Genomic DNA, 20,615 nt, shown 5'->3' on the forward strand with positions numbered 1-20,615 from the left:
ATGGGGTACGTGACGTGAATATCAACTGCAGTGCCATTTGAATGGAATGTTACACAGAAAAAAAAATTCCGGTAAATTTACATCATTTATGATGTACCAAAAGTGCACGTCATTAATGATGCTTATTTACATCAACTTCAACTGAAATTTACATGCCTTCCGACGTAAACGCACCGAATAGTCAACCATTCGAAAACTTGTAAATTTCCGATGAAAATGATGTAAATTTACCAAAGCAGAAAAAATTTTTTACTCCGTTGAATTTTAAATCCGATGTAAATTTCAAACACTTGTATGACCAAAATGCGGTTTGAAAGACTCTTTAGTTATTCTTTCTAAACAATTTAAGCACTTGTTTTTTTCGAAATAGTGCTTATTATTGACTAGGAAAGACAAAAAAGAATCATTTCAAACGGTAGGCAACATGAAGCTTGAAAAATAGTATCAGATTTCAAATTCAACGGAGTAAAAGTTATTTAATTGCACTTAATTCACACATGCTTGATATAAATGCAGGTTGTGATTTTAACTATGCGGAATTTACTTGGCAATTGAAAAATAATTCATGCAATACTTACAGTTGAGCAAATCAATCGTACACCTTACACGGTTTCAGATCCTTCTAGTCAAGCACCCATCGTGATCAGATCTTCCTTCAGGCTGGACACCCTGGGCTGTACTGAGACAGTTGCCAAACGAGAACTGAAATAAACCAAAACATTATTTCCACAACCGTATTTTATGCCGCTGAGTAGCTCTTTTCACCTGCGGAACTGACACCGAGAGCGTCGGAGGGCCGGAGGGTGCTCTGCTATCAAGCGTTATCTCTAACCGTTGCAGAAACTGGCAAAGCCACCATACAACTCCTCAGCCAAATCCTGACCCTTTCTGGTTCTTCATGAACGAATCGGTCGTGGGCGAGCTGCAATGAAAAAAGAACATAATTTATACTTTGGCTATTGAATTGGTCACAACTTACTAGCTGAGTGCAAAACTTTTGTGCTGCAGATTGTATGATCGTCACCACAGTCCGGATCGGGTCACCTCGAAGTAGAAATCTGCTACGTCGTTCTTGTTTTTGTCCCGGCGGCTACTAATACCTCTGATGTTGAACCACTATGGTCACTGGCACCTTAATCCACGTCCAGCACGAAAGGTCGTGATTTATGAAATGCGAGCACTGAAAAAAGCGAATAATTATTATGATGAAGTATTACAAGTATAAAATGAAAACAAACCTTCATTTCGGTCACATCAGATTGAAACGATGGAACCGGGTTGTCACGGCCTTGTCCATTTGCTGGTTGTTATCAAACCGGAACAGTTGAGGGGATTTACGAATCGCGAAACCGTCTGAACACACGAAACAAACGAATGTTGTGCAACAACAAAATCATTTTTTGTTGACATAGTCGTGTGTGTTGATTTGTTGACAGCTCGCGCGAAGGCTCCCCTCCCCTGTGACTGAAAATGCTTTTTAAGCAGGGTTGCTATACACAATGTCAAATAAATCTGTATGAGTATAGATGGAAAATCTGTATTGCTATTTGATAACATAATACCTGGAGCAACATTTGAAAGGGGCGGTGCGACATTGCTCTTACGGCCTTTCATTGCACGCGTTTAAATGGGACGAAAGGCCGTAAGAGCAATGTCGTACCGCCCCTTTCAAATGTTGCTCTGAATATGAAATAAATATTTGTTTTGTTAATAAATATTAATACCGCCATCAGGGGTGACATTGGGTCTGGGGGTGAGAATGGGTCATATTAAATATTCCGTCGTCGTCACGTTATATTATCTTGACGCTCACTCACTTATCGAGATATTAAAGGGGAACATGGAGTTAAACTTTCTGTCAAGCTTCTGTGAAGTTGAATTCCATGTTACCGGCTCACATCTCACTTTTTAATTTCTCGATGAGCCGGTAACATGGAGAGAAACTTTTACGGTTTGCCTGATAAACTTCACAGGAAGTTTATCTCCATGTTGCACTTTTGATAATTGTAATTATATTTTTATTTGGCTACGATATACTGTTAGTCAGACTTTTTAATAGGACAAGGAGGTGTAAAAATTTGTTTGAGCGTCGAGATTGCACGACAAAAACGAGTGGAAATAATTTTGGTTTAAACTTTATTCAACAAAAATTTTGAAAAAAAAAATTGTAACTGTGAATTAGATAGCAATAGGACCTTAACCAAAACCATAACGTATTATTTAAAACATGAAAACTACGAATAAACAATTTACAAAAAATATCTAATTTTTCATCTACACGCAAATACTCCAAAATAACGAGAATTCAGTTTGATTTTGAGAAAAAGGCAAATTGGGTCCTAAAATGAAGCTTAGATTGTTGATATTATTGTTTACAGCGATAAAGCTTATTTTTCTGAGTACAATGACCCTTTGTACGACCACAAAGAGTTTAAAATGGATTTTCAAATCAATTTTGAAAAATTAACCTCGTGGTCCTTCTTGGCAGGAAAGTTCCTACTTGACAGCTCATTCCAAGGAGACCATAGTTGATCCATCGAAAAAATGTTGTCTTGTCAATTTAATTTTTTGCCTTTAAATTAAAAAAAGTGTTTTTTACCGCTGTAAATAAAAAATTACATAGGGCTTTAGTACCCAATTAGTGCTGGAGGTGGTGGTGCCTGACAGGACTTTTTGGAAACTATTCCGAGATATTTTCTTAAACATTCAAAATATTTAAGTTAGTAAGTTAGGCAGCAGGCTAGGCCGATTGGTTACGCTTTCTGCTTTGTAAGCCGATGAGCATGGGTTCGATTCCCATCTGCTCCAACCTTCCGCCAGATGGGGAAATAAAACGTCGGTCCCGGCCTTGGTTGTAGTTAGGCCGTTAAGAGACATTCAAGGCGAAGGAGTCGTCTCCTCCGTATAAGAACAAACAACACCAAACCAAACCTGCTCCGGTGTAATCGCTGGCGGCGGTTGAACAAAAGACGCTCAGGACATATTGCAAACTAGTCCGAGAAAAATATACAGTTGAAGCGTGACAAAAGATAAATCTAATCTTGGAATTCAAGTTAATACCTAATATTGGGTATTCACTGATTTACGCTGTTTTACGTCAAGTGATTTACATTTTCAGTCTCAGGGGTATTTCTGTCAAAGTGGAAAACGATAAAAATAAAATTGTCTTGAGTGCTGTCAAAGTAACATTTTGGAAGGAGAAAAATGTGAGGTGATTTATTGGAAGATTTTATTGTAACTTTGAAATTAGATTTTTTACAAAGTACATTACCTTACAGCTTGATTCCCTGACAACAATTACGAAGATTTGTAATGGATCCAGCAGTTCCCAGCCGGAATAGACTTGACCAACCGCAAAATGCACAACTTGTTTCTTGGAACCATTCCGAAGGCGGATGTCGCTAAGGAAAGGGTGTCCTCGGAGATCGTCAGATCAACCTGTCGGAGGGAACCGGTCTCAACCGGTAAGTGTATCTAGTCTGACAACAATATGGCAAGCTTGGCGATCGACGAGGTTGATAAATCGCAGCGCAGAAAATCGGAGTGGATTCTCCATTGCCAGGTTAAAACCTGGGAAAGGCCATTGCCGGTGACGCCCTTTTTGTCAAGCAGCTCAGAGCTGTAGAATATGCTAAAATCATTAAATTATATAAATAGTTGATGCGGTTGTGAAAGTTTGTTTACCAGAAAACACCCGCAGGTTGTATTGTTGTGAATGATGGTCGTTTGCATTTGCTGAATGTTCATCTACCGTCGAACATCCTGCTTCTTTTGTAGTTTACAAGCACGTAAGTTTTTGACTCCCCCAGGAAACGCCAAATCAATACAAACTTGCAGCCGGATCCTTTCCGGATATCTTCCGGAAAAGATGTAGCAGAAATTTTGAATGGATAGAAGCTCAAAAGGTTTTAAGTTTGCTGGGGGAGTCGCAAGAATGTAAACAAATCTTTTCTGGGATCATTCGATAGGGGCGTATAACCAAACTACTTTTCACTCATTTTAAAACACAAAAACAGTTTTGACTTAGTCGACATTTCTCTCAAAATTTACATCATTTGACGCCGCACTTGAAAACACTTCCGTTCCACAGCGCACCAAACTCAGCATTGAATTGATTTGGTTTTGTTTTCGCTTGTGCTGTCATTCGCAAAACAAATAAGCAGCTTAAATTTAAATTCTTTTTGAGTTTACATTTTGAAAATTTTACATGTGTTTTTCATTTACATGTTTTTCATAAGTTCAAATTTATGGTTTGCCAAAGTCAAAAATTGGGTTTACAAGCGATTTATGAATTACATTGAATCTCACTTTACATGAAGGCTGTTTAAATGCAATTTAACCCTTTACATTGGTTTTCAAATTTACATTGAGCATGTTTACATCTGAAACATAGTTTCAGTGTTGGGTAAATTTACATTTTTTTTTCTGTGTATGTGACTTCAAGTTGAAAATATGATTCTTTGGTTTTTGGAATCTGTTGTTACGAAGAATCGCCGCTTCCGGAGTCATAAACATATCCGTAGTAACATTTCAATAGGGCGAATCTGCATTTGTAAACAAGCAGTCTATCCCTTTTGCTCAAGTGACAGTTCACGTCAAGTAAGAGGGGGATAGACTGCTTGTTTACAAACGCAGATTCGCCCTATTGAACTGACTTCGTTCGCGCGAGAGTCTTAAAACTAATAGTTAAAACTTAGTTGTCAGATCTAAAAGTAGCAAAAATCTTCAATCCTGTTTTTATTTTTACTTTTTTCAACTACAATTTTTCTTAGAAGACTTTGTTTATCAAACTGCTGGTTGCTGCAATACAGCCTCTAAAGTTTAAATTATATAATAATTTTGTTTTTCTCAGTGTCACTAAATGTAATGTGTCCTTATTTTTCTCGAGAACAACTCATTCGAATGTAATAATAACAACGTAAAAAAATAGTAAGCAACTTTTTGGAATCGAAGTAGGTTGCGCGGCAGGTCGGAAGCAAATTTTTCTGCTCGTGTCATTTTTATGAAATTTTTCTGGTTTTTTCTATCTGTTTGAGTGAAAACATAGTAATTCGGACGGTTTGTGAATGTTGCAGAACCTGGTGCGCGCCCGTTGGAAGAGAAGAAAAGTACTTCGTCTGCGCCGGAAAGGGATTGTCTAGAATCGCGTTTGGAGCAACTTTCTGCCGGATGCCGATAGCCATCAAGTCCTGGTCCAAGATCGTATCGACCCTTGAGGAGGCCCAGTAGAAGCTGGCCAACGTGTACAAGTGCATGGAGCTGTCTGACAGGAACATCTCGGAGGGACTGCGGGAAAAATACTGCGGACGGAGAATCGGAGCAACTCAAGAATGAAGCTTAATTTTCTGAAGACTCCGTTGTTTGGTGAGACCTTTCCTTTCTAATACAGGCAACTTTTTCATTCATTCTGACATATTTACAACTCATTGAAGACAAACCACGCCAATTTAACTATATACGCGGTAGGGTGTCCCCTTAATCGTTCGCTGTGAGTTGTGGATTGCCTGCTTCTCTAATGAAGGTTCGGCTGAGGGGGCATGCTTATTAATTTCTCGTCGCTCCATACCCTCAGTGACGTGATGGGAGCAAGGGCGTCTATGCGAAGTGTCCCTACACCCGCTACAAATTTCCGGCGCTTGGGGAGGGAAGCGGGAAAATTTTTTGATCTATGCGCTGGTATTTGTAGCATTAAAATTCGTGCAAAAAAACTTATGCACGTGGGTGTACAGATTACGGAGTAAAAGATGATCGAATTGTTCACCTAGCGCTCACATGTGTTCCAGGACCAAGTTGCCTGCGGGTATGGGGATCATACATACATACATACATACATACAAAAAAATAGTAAGCAACTTTTTTCACTCTTAGAAACATTTACCATCATACATTATTGATTTCAAAATCGGGCTTCGTCACGTACACGGGATATGTCTTGGTATTCTTCACCACAAATTTAAAAAAACCTGGTCCATCCCATTTCGAGTTATCGTGGCATCCGTAAATCAACTCGGTGTTTATAAAAAAGCGTTCACAAACTTTGACAGTTCGTCTCTCACTCAGTTTAGTCACGAAATATCTTCATGAATCTCTCAGGAGTGATTGAAAATCATCTATTGAGTGTATTTAGTAACTTTTCTGTAGTATGAAATTTTGTGATTTTGACTTTTTATAGGTCGCTACACTCTAAGATGTTTTTGGTGCAGAGATAATCAATTGGCCTTGTTATGACTCATTTGCAACACTGGTAAATTCACTTTTTACACTTTTGAGCTGAAATTAATAAAAAAACACAGTAACTTTTGATGTCATACAAGATTTATAAAAAACTATCTCCAAAGAAAATATTTTTCAAGGCGACAGCCATGTTCATTATTTATGAGCCTTTTTTTCTGAAAAATCCTAATTATAACCTAAACATTTGCTGAAGCTACCAAATCGATCAGAGGTTTCAACAATTATCGTTCCCAGGGATGGAAAAATCGCAGAAAAATCATTTTCGCTTGCGAACTTTCTTCACCCTCGAAAGAGAGAGGAGGCGAAACACGCAAACACGATTTTTTGTGAATCACCTTGCTAACACCATTTAAATTATTTTTTTTCGTTTTGTTTACACACATTGTCCATCTACAAAAAGTGACAGGTACAGGACAGGACATTTTTCGACGAGGAAAGTAGTAGTAGAGAATAATCAGGATTGAGATTGAGTTTTTTTTTTAATTTCTTCTTAACCGATCTTTCGTGCGCGAGAGAGGAGAGCCATGTTTCGTTTCTATTTATTATCTTGATGAGCGTCAAAAGATTTTCCTTTGATGATGATTCTTCCATCGCTGATCGTAACAAAAACATTCATCCTCGCCCAAGAGGGTGTCGATTTTTTTAAAGATGCTTATGGTTATGTTTAGGGCTAGTGATTTTTCGAGATTTCACGGAAGCCACGTAATCCGTGAAATACGCCCCTGGCCGTGAAATTTGGGAAATACCGTGAAATGTCGCGAAATTTGAAATATTTAATTGATAAATCGTTACTCAGTGTATTTAAGCTTTATTTTCAATTCAAACATTTTAAAAGATTTTTAACAAGCATTTTTAATTCAGTTTACAAATAAAACAGATTTTCACATCAGATTTACAATTATTTTTTGAAGATATTGTTCATTGAAATATTCATTAAAATGCATGTTTCTTTATTCCACAAAATTCCAAAAAGATTTTAAAAGAACATTACTCAACACTTCTTTGAAATAAAACGTACATTTTTGTAAAATTTATTTTAATTAATCAACGATATTAAACAACGATGAACAAATTGCATTTAAATATTATGAATATAAATAATGTGTTTAATTCAATTGATTAGTAAAATAAACAAATCGAAATCATATTTGTTAATCATTTTGCATTATCAATAAATGTAAAAACGGCTTTTAATCAAGTTTTGCCTGAACTTTATTTAAATACTAAATTTTTCCTATTGATGAAACTAAGGAAAGCAAAAAAATCTTTATTGCACTTATTTTAATGATTCTAGTTTTCATGAATTAGAGGTTCAGGACGTGCTTCGTTTTGGAGGTTTATAAGCAAATTTATTTAATAAAATCTCAATAAAATTAAAACAGCTGAATCATACGATCATCATGATTTTTTTATTGGGTCCTATAAACAAATGTTAACATTGAGTGTATCCCTTTCACACCTTGAGTCAACGTTCATTAGAGTAAGCGGGATACACTCAATGTTTACATTTGTTTGTAAGACCTAATAAAAATAATCTAGGATTCAACTGACGAAAATTCTGCAAAATTTCCCGACATTAATCCAATACTCCTTTTTCAAATAAATAAATTGTGACAGAGGGTTTTATTTAGTATCTAGAACTACTGCTAACTTTTAGGACACTTTTCTGATAATAATTTTGTTAAAAGTTTACATTTTAACGTTCATTTTAAGCACGTTTGAGAGTACTGTGAAATTGTCGTGAAATTTCAATGTTTTGTAATTGGCATGCCGATTTTTTTGCCGTGAAAAATCACTAACCCTATTTATGTTACAGACATGACCAGAATGACAAAGGACATTCATTTTAAATAGTAACCAATCAATTTAGATACTCGCAATACTGCCTCTCCACGTTGTGTCAAAAAATGCAAAATAAAAAAAATAATTTGATGCCAGTCTCCTCGAATACTTCATAAGATGTCTAAACTGTATTTGAGATTTCGATTCACTCACCGAACTGGAATGATGATGCCCGTGGTGCGTTCCGGCACTGCCACCGGAACCCAAATGCTGCTGGTGCCCATGCTGGTAGTGTTGGTGCTGATACTGGGCCAGCTGATGGCTGTACTGCTGATGGTACTGCTGCTGCAGCTCATGCGCCCCGGCATGGTGGTGGTGATGCTGCTGGGAAGATTCCGCCGGTTTCGGCGAAAGGGGCTGCTGCTGCTGCTGGTGATGGTGGCCACCGCCCGACGATGAGTGGTGCGACTTGGAGGACTTGCCGTTGGAAATCTCCCGGCTGGCACTGCGCGCGATCGCCCCGTGGTGGCCGTGCCCGTGACCGTGCAAGTGATGGTGGTGCCCCGTCGGAGGGGACGGCATATTGTGGCCACTGTGGGGCAGATGGGACGAGTGCTGCATGCCCACCTGGTGGCCATGGTGGTGCGGCATGTGCCCCTGGGAGGCCTCCATCAGCGTCGGCTGGATGTGCGTCACGAACTGGGCCATGACGACGAGGCTCACCTAGCACTGACTACTTATTTCAGAATTGATCTTAATTTGATTTTTTTGTTTTGTGGTAACTGGATTCAACGATAACTTTACACTTGTATAAATTTAATATTTGGTTGGTTTTATCCTACAACTCGTTAAAAGCGACGTGTAACAACTTTTTAAGCGATGATCAACTAAAAGTAGAGAAGATATAAAAAGTCATCTTAGAATAGAGAGTCAACAACCAAATATTTATGCTGTTTTATATACAACTCAACCCACTTTTTAGAAGGGGAAAGTGGCTTTATTGCATTGTTTAAGGAAGTATTTCGGAATAAATAAATTTGAACACAAATGATTGCTATCGAAAAAAAAAATTGTTCTTGTTTTTTACTTTACAACTAATAAGAAGCAGTAGAGAAAAAACTACGACGCAGTGTATTCAAAATGTACAAAAGATTGTAACTTGTTTACCTTTTTATACTCGCTTACGACTAGGGGGGGGGGATAATAATTCATCCTTTATTAACTCATTAATTTCATCATTTATTAGCTCATTAATTTTGTTAGGAACCTAAGTATTAACATTTTATTCATCTGGCCATCAATCTTAAAAAAAAATCAAATTATTCGCTCTACAGCATTGCCTTGGCGTTCTCGATTACGAGATTCCTACTCGAAACTAGGTGTCCGAAGGCTTGATTGTTGAGGCAATTGCAAACCTCTTTTTACACCTAAGCTTCCATCCACCCCAGGATTCGAACTGACGACCTTTGGATTGTTAGTCCAACTGCCTACCAGCGACTCCACCGAGGCAGGACCCAGGGAGACGACTCCTACACCTGGACTGAGCTAACGACCTAACCTTTTTAGGTTAGTCCGGGGCCAACATTTACTTCCCGTCCGACGGAAGGCGTGGTCAGACAAATCTCGTCTCAAAATTTGCCACCGGGACCTTCTGGGATCGAACCCAGGCCGACTGGGTGAGAGGCAACCACGCTTATCCCTACACCACGGTCCCGGCTATCAATCTTATAAAAAGTAATTTCATTCGGTTTGCTTACTTTGAAAATCATAGACGACTTCACAATCCCTGAGTAAAACAAATAGCTCTGACGTTAAATAACAACGACTTACTCTATTAAACTGGGATGCTCTTCGAGGACCAAGATTTCTCCTTAGGACAAATGTAAAGAAACTCGAAGAAGGACGGAACAAATTTGTTCCGATTTCGCGCTAGTTGATAGAGACTGACCCCAATAAAATTCTAAACATTTGAGAAGGTTCGATAGTATCAGTTACTTCTTTATTAAATGCTGTTTTTAGTTATCAACTAATAGAAATGATTCGCAAACATACATTTGTATTGCTGATAAATTCGCTCCTCCACGGACTTGATCGTATAATTGTAGCACTTGTCAACCATGGAATCTGTTGCTGCCGGATCGTATCCATCCTTCAGAACGTCAATGAATGCCTGTTTGTTGAACGATCCATCGGGCTTTACGAAACCAGTTCTTGTCATGAAGCAGAATATGAATTTCTTAAACTGAGCATCGCCGACTACTTGCTCGCCATGCTCCATGCGATTTTCGATGTTAACTCCTAACGACATATTCAAACTTGCTTCACATTCGACAAAATACCGATGAACATAGGCTTTTTCTTTGTCGGTGATTTCGGCCTGTAAATAAAATTTTACAGAGGGTATTGCAATTGAAAACAAGGCCATGGAAAAATGCACGTATCTTTCTAGTTACTTACTTCAGAAATAGTCACTAGCACTAAACAGAAAACTGCAATGATTTGAAAAGTGTTCATAGTGGAAGCGAGTACATTCGATTAACAAACGATTTCATTTTGTTTGCCTTTTTATACTCGCACAAGGTAATATTTCCTATTGAGGGGAATAATACGATTCGATACATCATTTCTCATCATTTATAATGCATGAGAAAAAAATCAGTCATCTTTTATCAGCTCATAAGTTATTAATTGTTTCCTTTCTTAAAACTTATTTCAAAATAATAAACGGTTCCATGATAGGCTAATTGATGATCTGCAACAGATCCAAATTTTACCTTCCTCCCTTAAATAAGGCTGTAATTCTGCTCTAAAAATGAACATTCCACAGAAAGCACGTAGTCCCTCTTTTATGTATACCTATCGACTCAGAATCGAAAACTGAACGCATGTCTGGATGTGTAATCACGGACGAACGGACATGACACCACGAACGAATTTGGCCCAGTTTTGTGAGGCAAAATTCAAATTTCAGCCGAATAAAAATACGTTGAAACCGCGATGAAACACTAGCGCCGCTTGTGTTCACGTTGGCGAACTATACTTGTTTTGAAATTATTACACGTTCGTCCGTGGTGTAATATTAGGTTGTAATAACAAAATCGATTTTCCAGCACAGCAATTTTCCAGCTCCTTTAGGGGTCCTAAACAACTCCTCAAAGTTTGAGAAAGATGGGTTAAGTCCTCACATTGCGCAAAGCGATTCAGTTTTCCATATAAATTTGTATGGGAAAAACATTTTTTGGAATTGTGATATTTAAAAAAAAATCCATGTTTTACGTGATGTCATATTCGGATGCCCTGGAAGGTGCTCTACAACTTTCCCGAAGAGAGTTTGGTGCTAACTTGCTCCTGAAAGAAGATACATCGTCCTCAAAACTCGTCTAAAACGTGATTTTCGAGCAAAAAACACGTTTTAGACGAGTTTTGAACACGCTGTATCTTTTTATAGGAGCCAGTTAGCACCATATTTCTTCGGGAAAGTTGTAGAGCACATTCCAGAGCAACCGAATATGAATCCGGTTTTAATATAGCGTGAAACGTGGATTTTTAAAATATCAAAATCCAAAAAAATGGTTTTCCCCATACAAATTTATATGGAAAATTGAATCGCTTTGCGCAAAGTGGGGACTTAACCAATCGTTCTCAAACTTTGGGGAGTTGTTTAGGGCCCCAAAAAGAACTGAAAAGTTGCTGTGCTCACAAAATTTGAACAACTTTATTTTTTTCCATACAACCATATTTCACCCTAGTGAAACAGGTTGCATTCTCCCGCCCGTGTGGATCAATCGGACCGCGCGCTGGACTCACAATCCAGAGGTCGTCGGTTCGAATCCCACGGCGGGCGCTCTAAAATTCTTTGTGTAAATATGGGTATTCGGCGCCGTCGCTCCGTGCCATACTTTCATACACTTAGGAACCCAGGGTGGCGAAGTCCTTGTAGTTAAAATGACGACACTAGTGGTTGGTACTAGCAATGGTGGCCGACAGCTATAAAGTCAACTTCGTTTTTTCGGTTGCATTCGGAGTCCCACACTATATTGAATTTCATGAAGTTCATAAGTTATGTATACAATTATGTTTTAGCATGAATCCGTAAATCCGTTGTCCAATAAATAGCCAGAAATCGTATTAAATATCATCAAATTATATATCGTTGAGTAGGTAATCAAAAATCCACACAAACGAGTCCAAACAAGTAAAGATCTGGCAACCCTGTCTCATGTTATGACCACTTAAGTGATATTCATGTACTTTTTTGAAGCTGGCTCTCACTTATCTGTATGAAAACTTATCCAAATCCATCATCCGACCCATCATTGGATAGGTACCGTAAAACGGAGTGACTTTGATAGCCGGGGTGACTTTGACAGGTTTGCGATTTTTCCGCAAAATGAACAGTACAATTAAAATACGTACGGAATGGTGGTAGAGAAATGTTGAAAGTACCTCAAAAAGAACTTTTCTTAAAATTTTGAAAAGTTTCAAAAGTTAGTTTACTATAGTTAAGAAAATATTGATGAAAGTCATTATTTTAAACTCCCAATGTGTCATAATTTTCTCAATGAACATGATTTTGAATCGGAAAACGGAATGCATTTTCGGATTCTTTGGACAATTTTCCACTAGGCGAAGGTTAAATAAGTTTGTAAATAATAAATAATATGTGTTTTTGGAACACAATTTCAAAAAATCTTCAGATTTATAGGCAATTTTAGTTGAACAAATTTCATGTAAAATGTGAAAACTTTTGATTCGTGCTTCGAATTCAGTATAAAATGCAATATAAATCGATAATTTTATAAACAAAACTAGTTTAACAAATTTCAGACAAAAATCCGAGTTTAAAATTTATTAGTATTTTGTTTAAAAGCTTATAAACTTAGTTAACTAATTATTGATTTTTTTTCTTAAAAACTATATCAGCTACCTAAGTGATGGTACATTTAACGTACTAATAATGTTTGAACATCTTAAATCTGATTTCAACAAGAAAAACTATGACTATCAAAGTCATCCCGGAATTTAAACTAAGAATTTTTACCGTAACTGTTTTTCTAAACACCATTGAAACAACTTTTTTCAGAAATAGTGCATGGACTTTATGTGGCCTACCCCAGTACATGTTTTAAAAATAATAATCTTGATAAAAACTTTACCTGTTGGAAAATATTCCAAAAACAAATTGAAATCCTATCAAAGTCACCCCGGTTTACGGTAATCAAAAGACCTTCCCAAACATTCTAAGATTTTGGAGATAAGTGAAGATCTATTTGTAAGGAGTGAGAAAGGCACCAACCACATAGATGGATTTAGTTAGTTTTTCTCTTTAGGTGCAAAATGCTCGGAACTCAATTAATTTGTCCAGTTTCAAAATGTTCCAGCCCCATTTTAACAGCAATAAACATGACAACTAGGGTTTAATTAAATTATGATAATTTTGAAATTGACACATTCTTTTTTTTGCTTAAATTCCACAGCATTTTTTGCCCACCACGACCGAGGTGGCAACGAGCCAGCACTGACACCCCGCCGTAATCCGATCAACTCACCGTCGTCATGTCTCCAGAGGATATTTTCCGGAATTGATTGAGATGTCAAAGTGCCTAACGGGCATCGATGTTACAATCAATCTTGGGTGAGTTTCGAAACGATCGTATGGGTTTCTCGTGGAAACTTGAAAAGAAGGTCGTAAAAACGCAAAAGCTTAAGCAAGAATGACAAACTTAAAATACAACCGTTTGAAACAACGGGCTAGAACATTTGGCTTGCAGCCCAGCTGGGTTGCGTAAATATATAAACATCAGCCCAGCCCAGCCAGCGGAGTGGTGGGCCGCACCGTTTATGACACTTTTGGCGAAGTTTCACAGCAAACCCAACTCCAGCACCCGCGATGATTGACCCACCTCCAATCCCACCAGTCAATGGAAATTGATATTCGCACAGGCTGCGCTGTTCTGTTTTGGCGGTGAGGGAGGGTGGAAGTGGGGAGTTCAGGGGGGGGCGGATCTTCGGTGTAATAAATCGCGGTTTATGGGGCCCATTAAGGATTTGGTGCGCGAAGCAATCATTAAAGTTCGATCATCAAGCGAGTGATTGCTAATGATTTGAGAGGGTGGGGTTTTCCATTGAACGGAAAATTGAATGCAGATGTGACCAATCTTGTTGAAGTTTTCTTTTTTTTTTTTTTGATACATTAAAAATAGTGTTGTTTTTATTTCGTGGCTTGTGTGTTATCTTGTGACATGTCTGATGTAAAAAGATAGGATGTATCACAAAATAGCACACAAGCGATGATCTGTTATTTTTTTAACACGCTCTGTAAGATTTTGTTTTATTTAATTATGTTCAATCTGAGTAAAATTACTCAAGATAATTTTTTATCGAAAAAATAACTACAGCTTGGTATTGAAAACTGTAAAGTTTCATTTAGTTGTTAAAAAGTTACGATGATAAAACTATTTAGACGTCCGCATAAAAGGGTGATTTTCAACATAACCTCAAATGGTCTGGTCTGATAGCCTCAAAAGAGTCGTGTAGAGGGTTCTTCAAGTCTGTATTATCTTGACTAAAAATCTGCAAATTCGGCCGAACTAACTGTATCAATGAGGTATTTATATCAGCTTACTGTTTTTAGCAAAAGACATTAAGACAAAGATGTTCAACACTTTTATTGAAAAAAAAAACAATGCAAAACCGACAACATAAAATTGATAATTTTTTTGGATGGGTTGAAAATTAGGGAGCTTCGCAACAATGATGTTCCAGAAGAGACATCTTTTTAAAGAATAAACTCTCGATTTTTACAGGGTTTTAGATATCAAAATAAACCATGCATTTTTCTTAAAGATACAAGCTAAAAAGTACAATAAAAATAAGAAGGCCGTGGCAAATATTTTTTGAAGTTTCAGTTCCCTGAGGGGAAAGGCAAAACAAAGTATACACATTGCAATTACAAGCCATGGTTTCAACATTTCAATGAAATAATTGTTTAAAAATGCATTTAAGGGGTTATTACCTGTACAGAACTCACAAAATTTCATGTTACAGAAAAATTATTGAATCCACTAAAAATATGTTTTTCAATCACTCCTAAAAGTTTTATTAAGATATTTCATGGTAAAACCGAGTAAGAGACGATTTCTGGAAAAAAAATTTGAAAAGGTCCAATTAACCAAATTTTCAGTTTTTAATTTTTGGGTGTTTTTTAATACTCCTGACTCAAGTCGGTTACAAAAACACCCAAAAAGCAAAAACTGGAAATTTGGTTTATTGGACCTTTTTAAAAAAACTCCAGATTTAAGCCTAAAAATTTGCCAAGCGCAAAGCAGACTGTCAAACTTTCTGAGCGTTTTTCTCAAAACACCGAGTTGATTTACGGGTGCCACGCAAGATATCTCGAGATGGCATGGACCAAATTGGCTGAAATTTTAGGGGAAGACTCTAAAGACGTGTGCATGATGAAGCCAGATTTTCAAATTTTGATGTTTGAAAAATTACAAATATCAAAAACAGACGATTTTTATATGAGAAACTTAAAAATATTTTTATTTATTTTTTTCAATAAACTTTTTGAAAATCGGCCTTCGTCATGCACACGGGGTCGGTTTAACGAGTCTTCACCAAAATTTTGAGCCGATTTGGTCGAAGCAATGTTGAGATATCGTGGCACCCGTTTTTTGAAACTGCTATCTTCAAATAGCTTTATCTCAGCGATGATACAACCAAATGTCCTCAAATTTGTTTTGATAATAGATAAAAATGTATAATTTAATACCCTGGAAACAGATTTAAATTTTTTTTAAATGTCTGCTTATACCAACTTCTGACATTTTTTTCCAATTTACATGTATGAAACCCCTTTTAGTCTTGTTCTTAGGCAATCAATAGTTTTCAAGTTTTATAATTATTTTAATTGATTCTGATTTAGGTTAGAGTAGTCATCAATGAGACACGGGGAACAATGATAAAATAGTAAATTATGGACAAAAAATACTTTTTCGCTCGTAGGCTGCCATTTACACCAAAACTAAAATTTCTTTCGACGTTCCAAAGGGATTGAGTTGGGCTACAATGTTCTTTCATTAGGTTTGACCAAAATTTAGAATACACCCAGAATCCAGGGCTGTCTCATTGTTTCCCACTCATTTTAGCCCATGGGTAACAATGAGACACTTTGATTTTTCTTTATTAAACATTTCAAAATCCATGTAAATCTCTCAAAACATGAATTGAAAGTGATTTTTGGCATATTTATAGAGTTTTAACTTCATTCAATCAAACATACAAAGTTATTTGGCATAAATATATGGATTTTACAAAATTTAGATACTTTTTAGTATAACTTTTGTTAATTAAAGTTTCAAGTTGGCAAAATTGCTCTAAAATGTTCAAGGCAAGTCACCTGTAATTGAACAATACAAAAACATGATGTTTTACTAGAAAAGTATTGATTATCGTAGAGTGTCTCATTATTCCCCACCTGTCTCATTGTTCCTGCCAATTGCGTCTACAATGAGACAGTTGGATAACTCTGGCTGTAGACGTCAGATTGATCTCATATTTTGGTCAATGTTAGAACACACTAAAAGAAAAAAAATGTTACAAAAAGCTCATTAAAACATCCTGATGAAAAAATTAGACAAATCGTTGAAATTTGAAAACCAAAAGTGTCTCATTGATAACTACTCTACCGTATTATTTTTTTGTATTTTTTTTAGGAGAAAACGCTTAGTTTGGCTGGCTCCGTGGCTTAATGGTAGTGGCTTCTGTCTCGCAAGCAGAAGGTTCAGGGATCAAATCCAGGTCAGTTCCCTTGAAATTTGGAATCAGAAATTGAATTTTGAATATGAACAAAAACGTTAACCAGTCGGCCATCATGGAGTTAATGCTCTAGAACCAACCATTATATAACTACTATCACCGTCTCAAAACAGTCCAGGGCCATCTTATCTTATACTCATGAACTGGACGAGGAGGTCGTGGATTTCCTGGCCCAAGTCATCTGCATTGCCGATCTATGTCTTTTTATTTCTCGAATAAAACTTTTTGTGAAACAGTACGCATTCAAAATGCTTTTACACGAGTCCAAACATGATATTCCTGATTATTATTTAGGCCGATTATAAAGAAGGTGACAAAAACTTTGATAAATATTTGCAACGGTCTAATTATATAACAATGGAATGAATTTTGGATGTCTTGAAAGCAAAATCATTAAAAAAAATGAAATATTTCACATTTTGCATTTATTATGTCGATATTATTGAATGAAATACGTTGGTTTCTTTTTCCACTTATGTTCAATTTCAATTTCTGAGATAATTGTCGTCTGCAACACACAAATCATTCAAACTATACAGCATTTTCCTTAAAGTGCGTTTGATAACTCAAGTCTGGTGTTGATATCAAGATCAAGATGCTTGTTTACACACATTTTAGTATCGTCAATAATATTGAAACTACCGTTACAATTAGTACCATTTTTAAGAATATGTTATGTATAGCAAATTTTGACTATTTTTACAACCAGATTATTCAAGCATCGGGTTTGTATTTTGTTGCACCATTTTTGCTAAAATTTTAGGTTTTTCATTGTTTATTTTTGAAGCTTTGTGGAAATTTACCATAAAACGCATGATAAATTAATTATATGCAGAATTGCATTTCCAACAGCATCCAACATTTTCCGGGAAATTTTCAGGAAGCTGCCTTAAACCGAAAACCACCACGAAAAAGATCCCAGCATTTGCTGCTGATCCATTCAACAAGCTCTTGAGCTTACTCAAAAAGCGCGTTGCTGTGTTGGCGTGCCAGAAACCACCGTTGAATGGAGCTCTTGTGTAAGGGGTACGTACCATGGTCCTTATCCAGGCAATCCTCTTTATTTCTCTGCTCTTGAAAGTAACGAAAACCATCCAGCGGAGGACCATTGAAAAAGCAACACCGTGGTTGTTATTGTGCTGGAAAACACACACAAATTTCAAAAAGAGAGTACAATTCGGGGCTATTTGAGGAAAGATGGTTCAATATTGGCGGAAAAAAACAAATTTAGAAAATTGACTCGTGGTCCGATTTCTAAAAAAAATCAGATTAAAAAAAATACTCTGAGGGACCATTTTACCCCGCAACTCATTACTAGCGCTTCCTATAGGATGCTCATCCTGCTCGGAGAGTAACTGCCAACTCCCTCCATAAGCATTATCACCCTTGTTCGGAGAGCTGTGTAGCACCACCCAGAAAGCCACTTTGCAAGTAAACGTTTCAGCTTTCCCACAAAAGCAGCCAAATTATCTTCTGGCACGCATCCAAACCACCAGAACAGCTCCAAAAAAAGGGGGAACCTTTTCAGCGCTCCTACATCGTCCTTTGGGAACACTTTTCGTTTGTTTTTTTTTTAGCTTTCCAGCGGACAAACACCACCCAGTACAGCCCATCCGTCCCTGTCGACCTACTCGGATACTCTGGCGAACTTCGGATTCCGAAGGACCCGCGTTCGAATCCCGGGGTGGGTGGTGTTTGGGAGAGAACTTTTAGCCGGTGAGCACGTTGCATGTTGCTCTCTGCAACATGTTAACGCGACTTGAAGATGTTGCGCGGGTTTGTCGCGCAACATTGTTCGTGTTGCTGGATCTCTATGCATTAACTAATTAAATTTACATAGTTTTGAAAGATAAATTAAATTTATGAATTTAATTTGTAACTTTTCATCGCTTTTCAAATATCGTTCCAAAAATTGGCAACCTTTCTTCACCAGCATTATCTGTATATTTCACGTGCCCTCGGTGTGCTTGACTAATGAGATTACTGGGATTTACTTTGTATACAGTGTACTGTGTTGTATTATTGAATCTGATTATATGGCGAAGAGAAAAGTTAAGAGGCCCCTCACACATTGAGCCGGATGATGGCAAAGTGAGGCGAAAATTGTATTCAATATAGCAAATGTGTGCGCGCTAGGGTGACACTAAAAATTGTTGTTTTGATTACAATTTTGTATTTTTGCGAAATATTTTTTTCTTTGCTGGAAAAAAAAGTTTTTTCATACGTTTCAACTTAAAAGATGTTGAATTCCACTTATATCTCGATGTCAAGTGCAGTGTTACCAGATCATAATATTTTACGGTTAAATAGACAGGTATTTCTTACATCTACTCAAGGATGCACATAATGTTGGTTCTTGATCAATTATGATCAATTATGACTCGTTATCTCAGGACAGTGTTACCAGATCATTAAGAGCGAGTTTTTCACCAATGTGTAACACGTCGTATCGAAGTGCTCCGATTTGGATGAAACTTTCAGCATTTGTTTGTCTATACATGCGATGAACTCATGCCAAATTTGAGCCCTCCTTGAAATTTGAGGTAAAAAACCCATGAAAAATTACAAAATTAATAGACATCCCGCGAGGGAGGCTGTTGCAAAAAGATATTAAGGTTTTAAAAAATCAATTTTTAACAGTAATTTGCAAAAGCTATTAGAAAAAATTAAACCAATCCCGAATGTCTATGGCACATTTTTAATTGCTTCAAAAGACCTTTCGAATGCATCTAAGAGAGTTGGAAATGATCAAGTTTTATGCAAATGGAAGCAATTTTATTATTTTTCAAGTTTTATTGACCTCAAACTTTAATGCCCGTTTTACCCCACTTCCCTTTGTCGTAGAGGGTTCATATTTGGCATGAGTTCATCTCATGTATAGATAAACAAACGCTGAAAGTTTCATCAAAATCAGAGCACCACTCTAGAACATACCGAGCAATGTTTACAAATACTGCCTCTTAAACTAAATAACTTTTTGGAAAAATCATTCAGATCAACTAAATTACTTTTTGGAAAAATCATTCAAATGTCCAATACAAAAATATATCAACATTTTGCCGTGAATTATTATCTAAGTTTCATCTAAGTATGAACTCATAATTTAAAATATTATTGCCAGATCTTCAATAAATTGTTTTTTTTTGTGTTCTGAGCTCTATTCCACGTTTTGTTTTTTAAGGGAGCAATTTTCCTCTTTAGAAATTTGAAATCGGGTAAATAATTGCTTAGATAGAGCATTTCAAAGAATTTTAAAAGAGATATTTTTTTGTGTTTCTCAATTAGGCTTCATTTTCAAACTGACGATAACTTGGCAACTTTTTAGTCTGAGTTGCAAAATTAAAAACTAAAATTTTTGAGATCATCCAAATTTTAAAAAAAATACATTTTGAAAGGCTTGTGGGTCTTTTATTCGACACCAAACACAACCTACATAGCACATACAAAACTGTAAACTGGAGCGTTTGGTACGGTATGTCCACGCCTCCTTCCTCCCCAGTAGATTCTGTGAAATGTGATTCGTTCTCGGAATCCTCTCTGCGGTAAACATAACACAGTAGGGCTGGCCGCTTTATTTTTTGCAACACATTTTCGGGTGTTCTCGGCTGTACACACAAGACTTTCCAGCATGCTTTCATCGGATTTAACTCAGTAAAATTTTAACAAAACACAGTAATACTGCCAATAATTAACACCTTAATTCACAAGCCTGGGAAAAAGACGAAATTTTCATACAAATTCCCCTTTTTCCTCTAGCTTGTGAGGTTAGGTGTTAACAA

At 36.8% G+C, this 20,615-nt stretch overlaps 2 protein-coding genes and 1 long non-coding RNA gene across 5 annotated transcripts in view; all 3 read right to left on the reverse strand.

Annotated features, from left to right (window-relative positions):
* Window positions 1-401: 401 nt before the first annotated feature.
* Window positions 402-1,448, reverse strand: LOC120415890 (uncharacterized). The gene is made up of 4 exons (XR_005605274.2): window positions 1,239-1,448; window positions 980-1,180; window positions 766-922; window positions 402-702 (listed from the first exon to the last, which is right to left on the reverse strand). It is a non-coding gene; the product is annotated as an uncharacterized LOC120415890 (long non-coding RNA).
* A 6,100-nt stretch (window positions 1,449-7,548) lies between these two features.
* LOC120415962 (histidine-rich glycoprotein-like) overlaps window positions 7,549-20,615 on the reverse strand; it is a 34,295-nt gene continuing 21,228 nt past the window's right edge. For all 3 annotated transcript variants that reach the window (XM_052709365.1, XM_039577606.2, XM_039577605.2), the window contains one exon: window positions 7,549-8,903. In XM_052709365.1, coding sequence (XP_052565325.1) covers window positions 8,101-8,724 — 624 coding nt within the window. In that variant the 5' untranslated portion in view covers window positions 8,725-8,903 and the 3' untranslated portion in view covers window positions 7,549-8,100. The remainder of the gene's footprint in view (window positions 8,904-20,615) is intronic.
* On the reverse strand, window positions 9,984-10,576 carry LOC120415963 (uncharacterized). The gene is made up of 2 exons (XM_039577607.1): window positions 10,474-10,576; window positions 9,984-10,393 (listed from the first exon to the last, which is right to left on the reverse strand). Exons 1-2 carry the CDS (start codon window positions 10,528-10,530, stop codon window positions 10,043-10,045), a joined length of 408 nt encoding a protein of 135 aa, XP_039433541.1. The 5' UTR covers window positions 10,531-10,576; the 3' UTR covers window positions 9,984-10,042.

This window comes from Culex pipiens, chromosome 3 (assembly GCF_016801865.2).
Source record: "Culex pipiens pallens isolate TS chromosome 3, TS_CPP_V2, whole genome shotgun sequence".
NCBI lineage: Eukaryota > Metazoa > Arthropoda > Insecta > Diptera > Culicidae > Culex > Culex pipiens.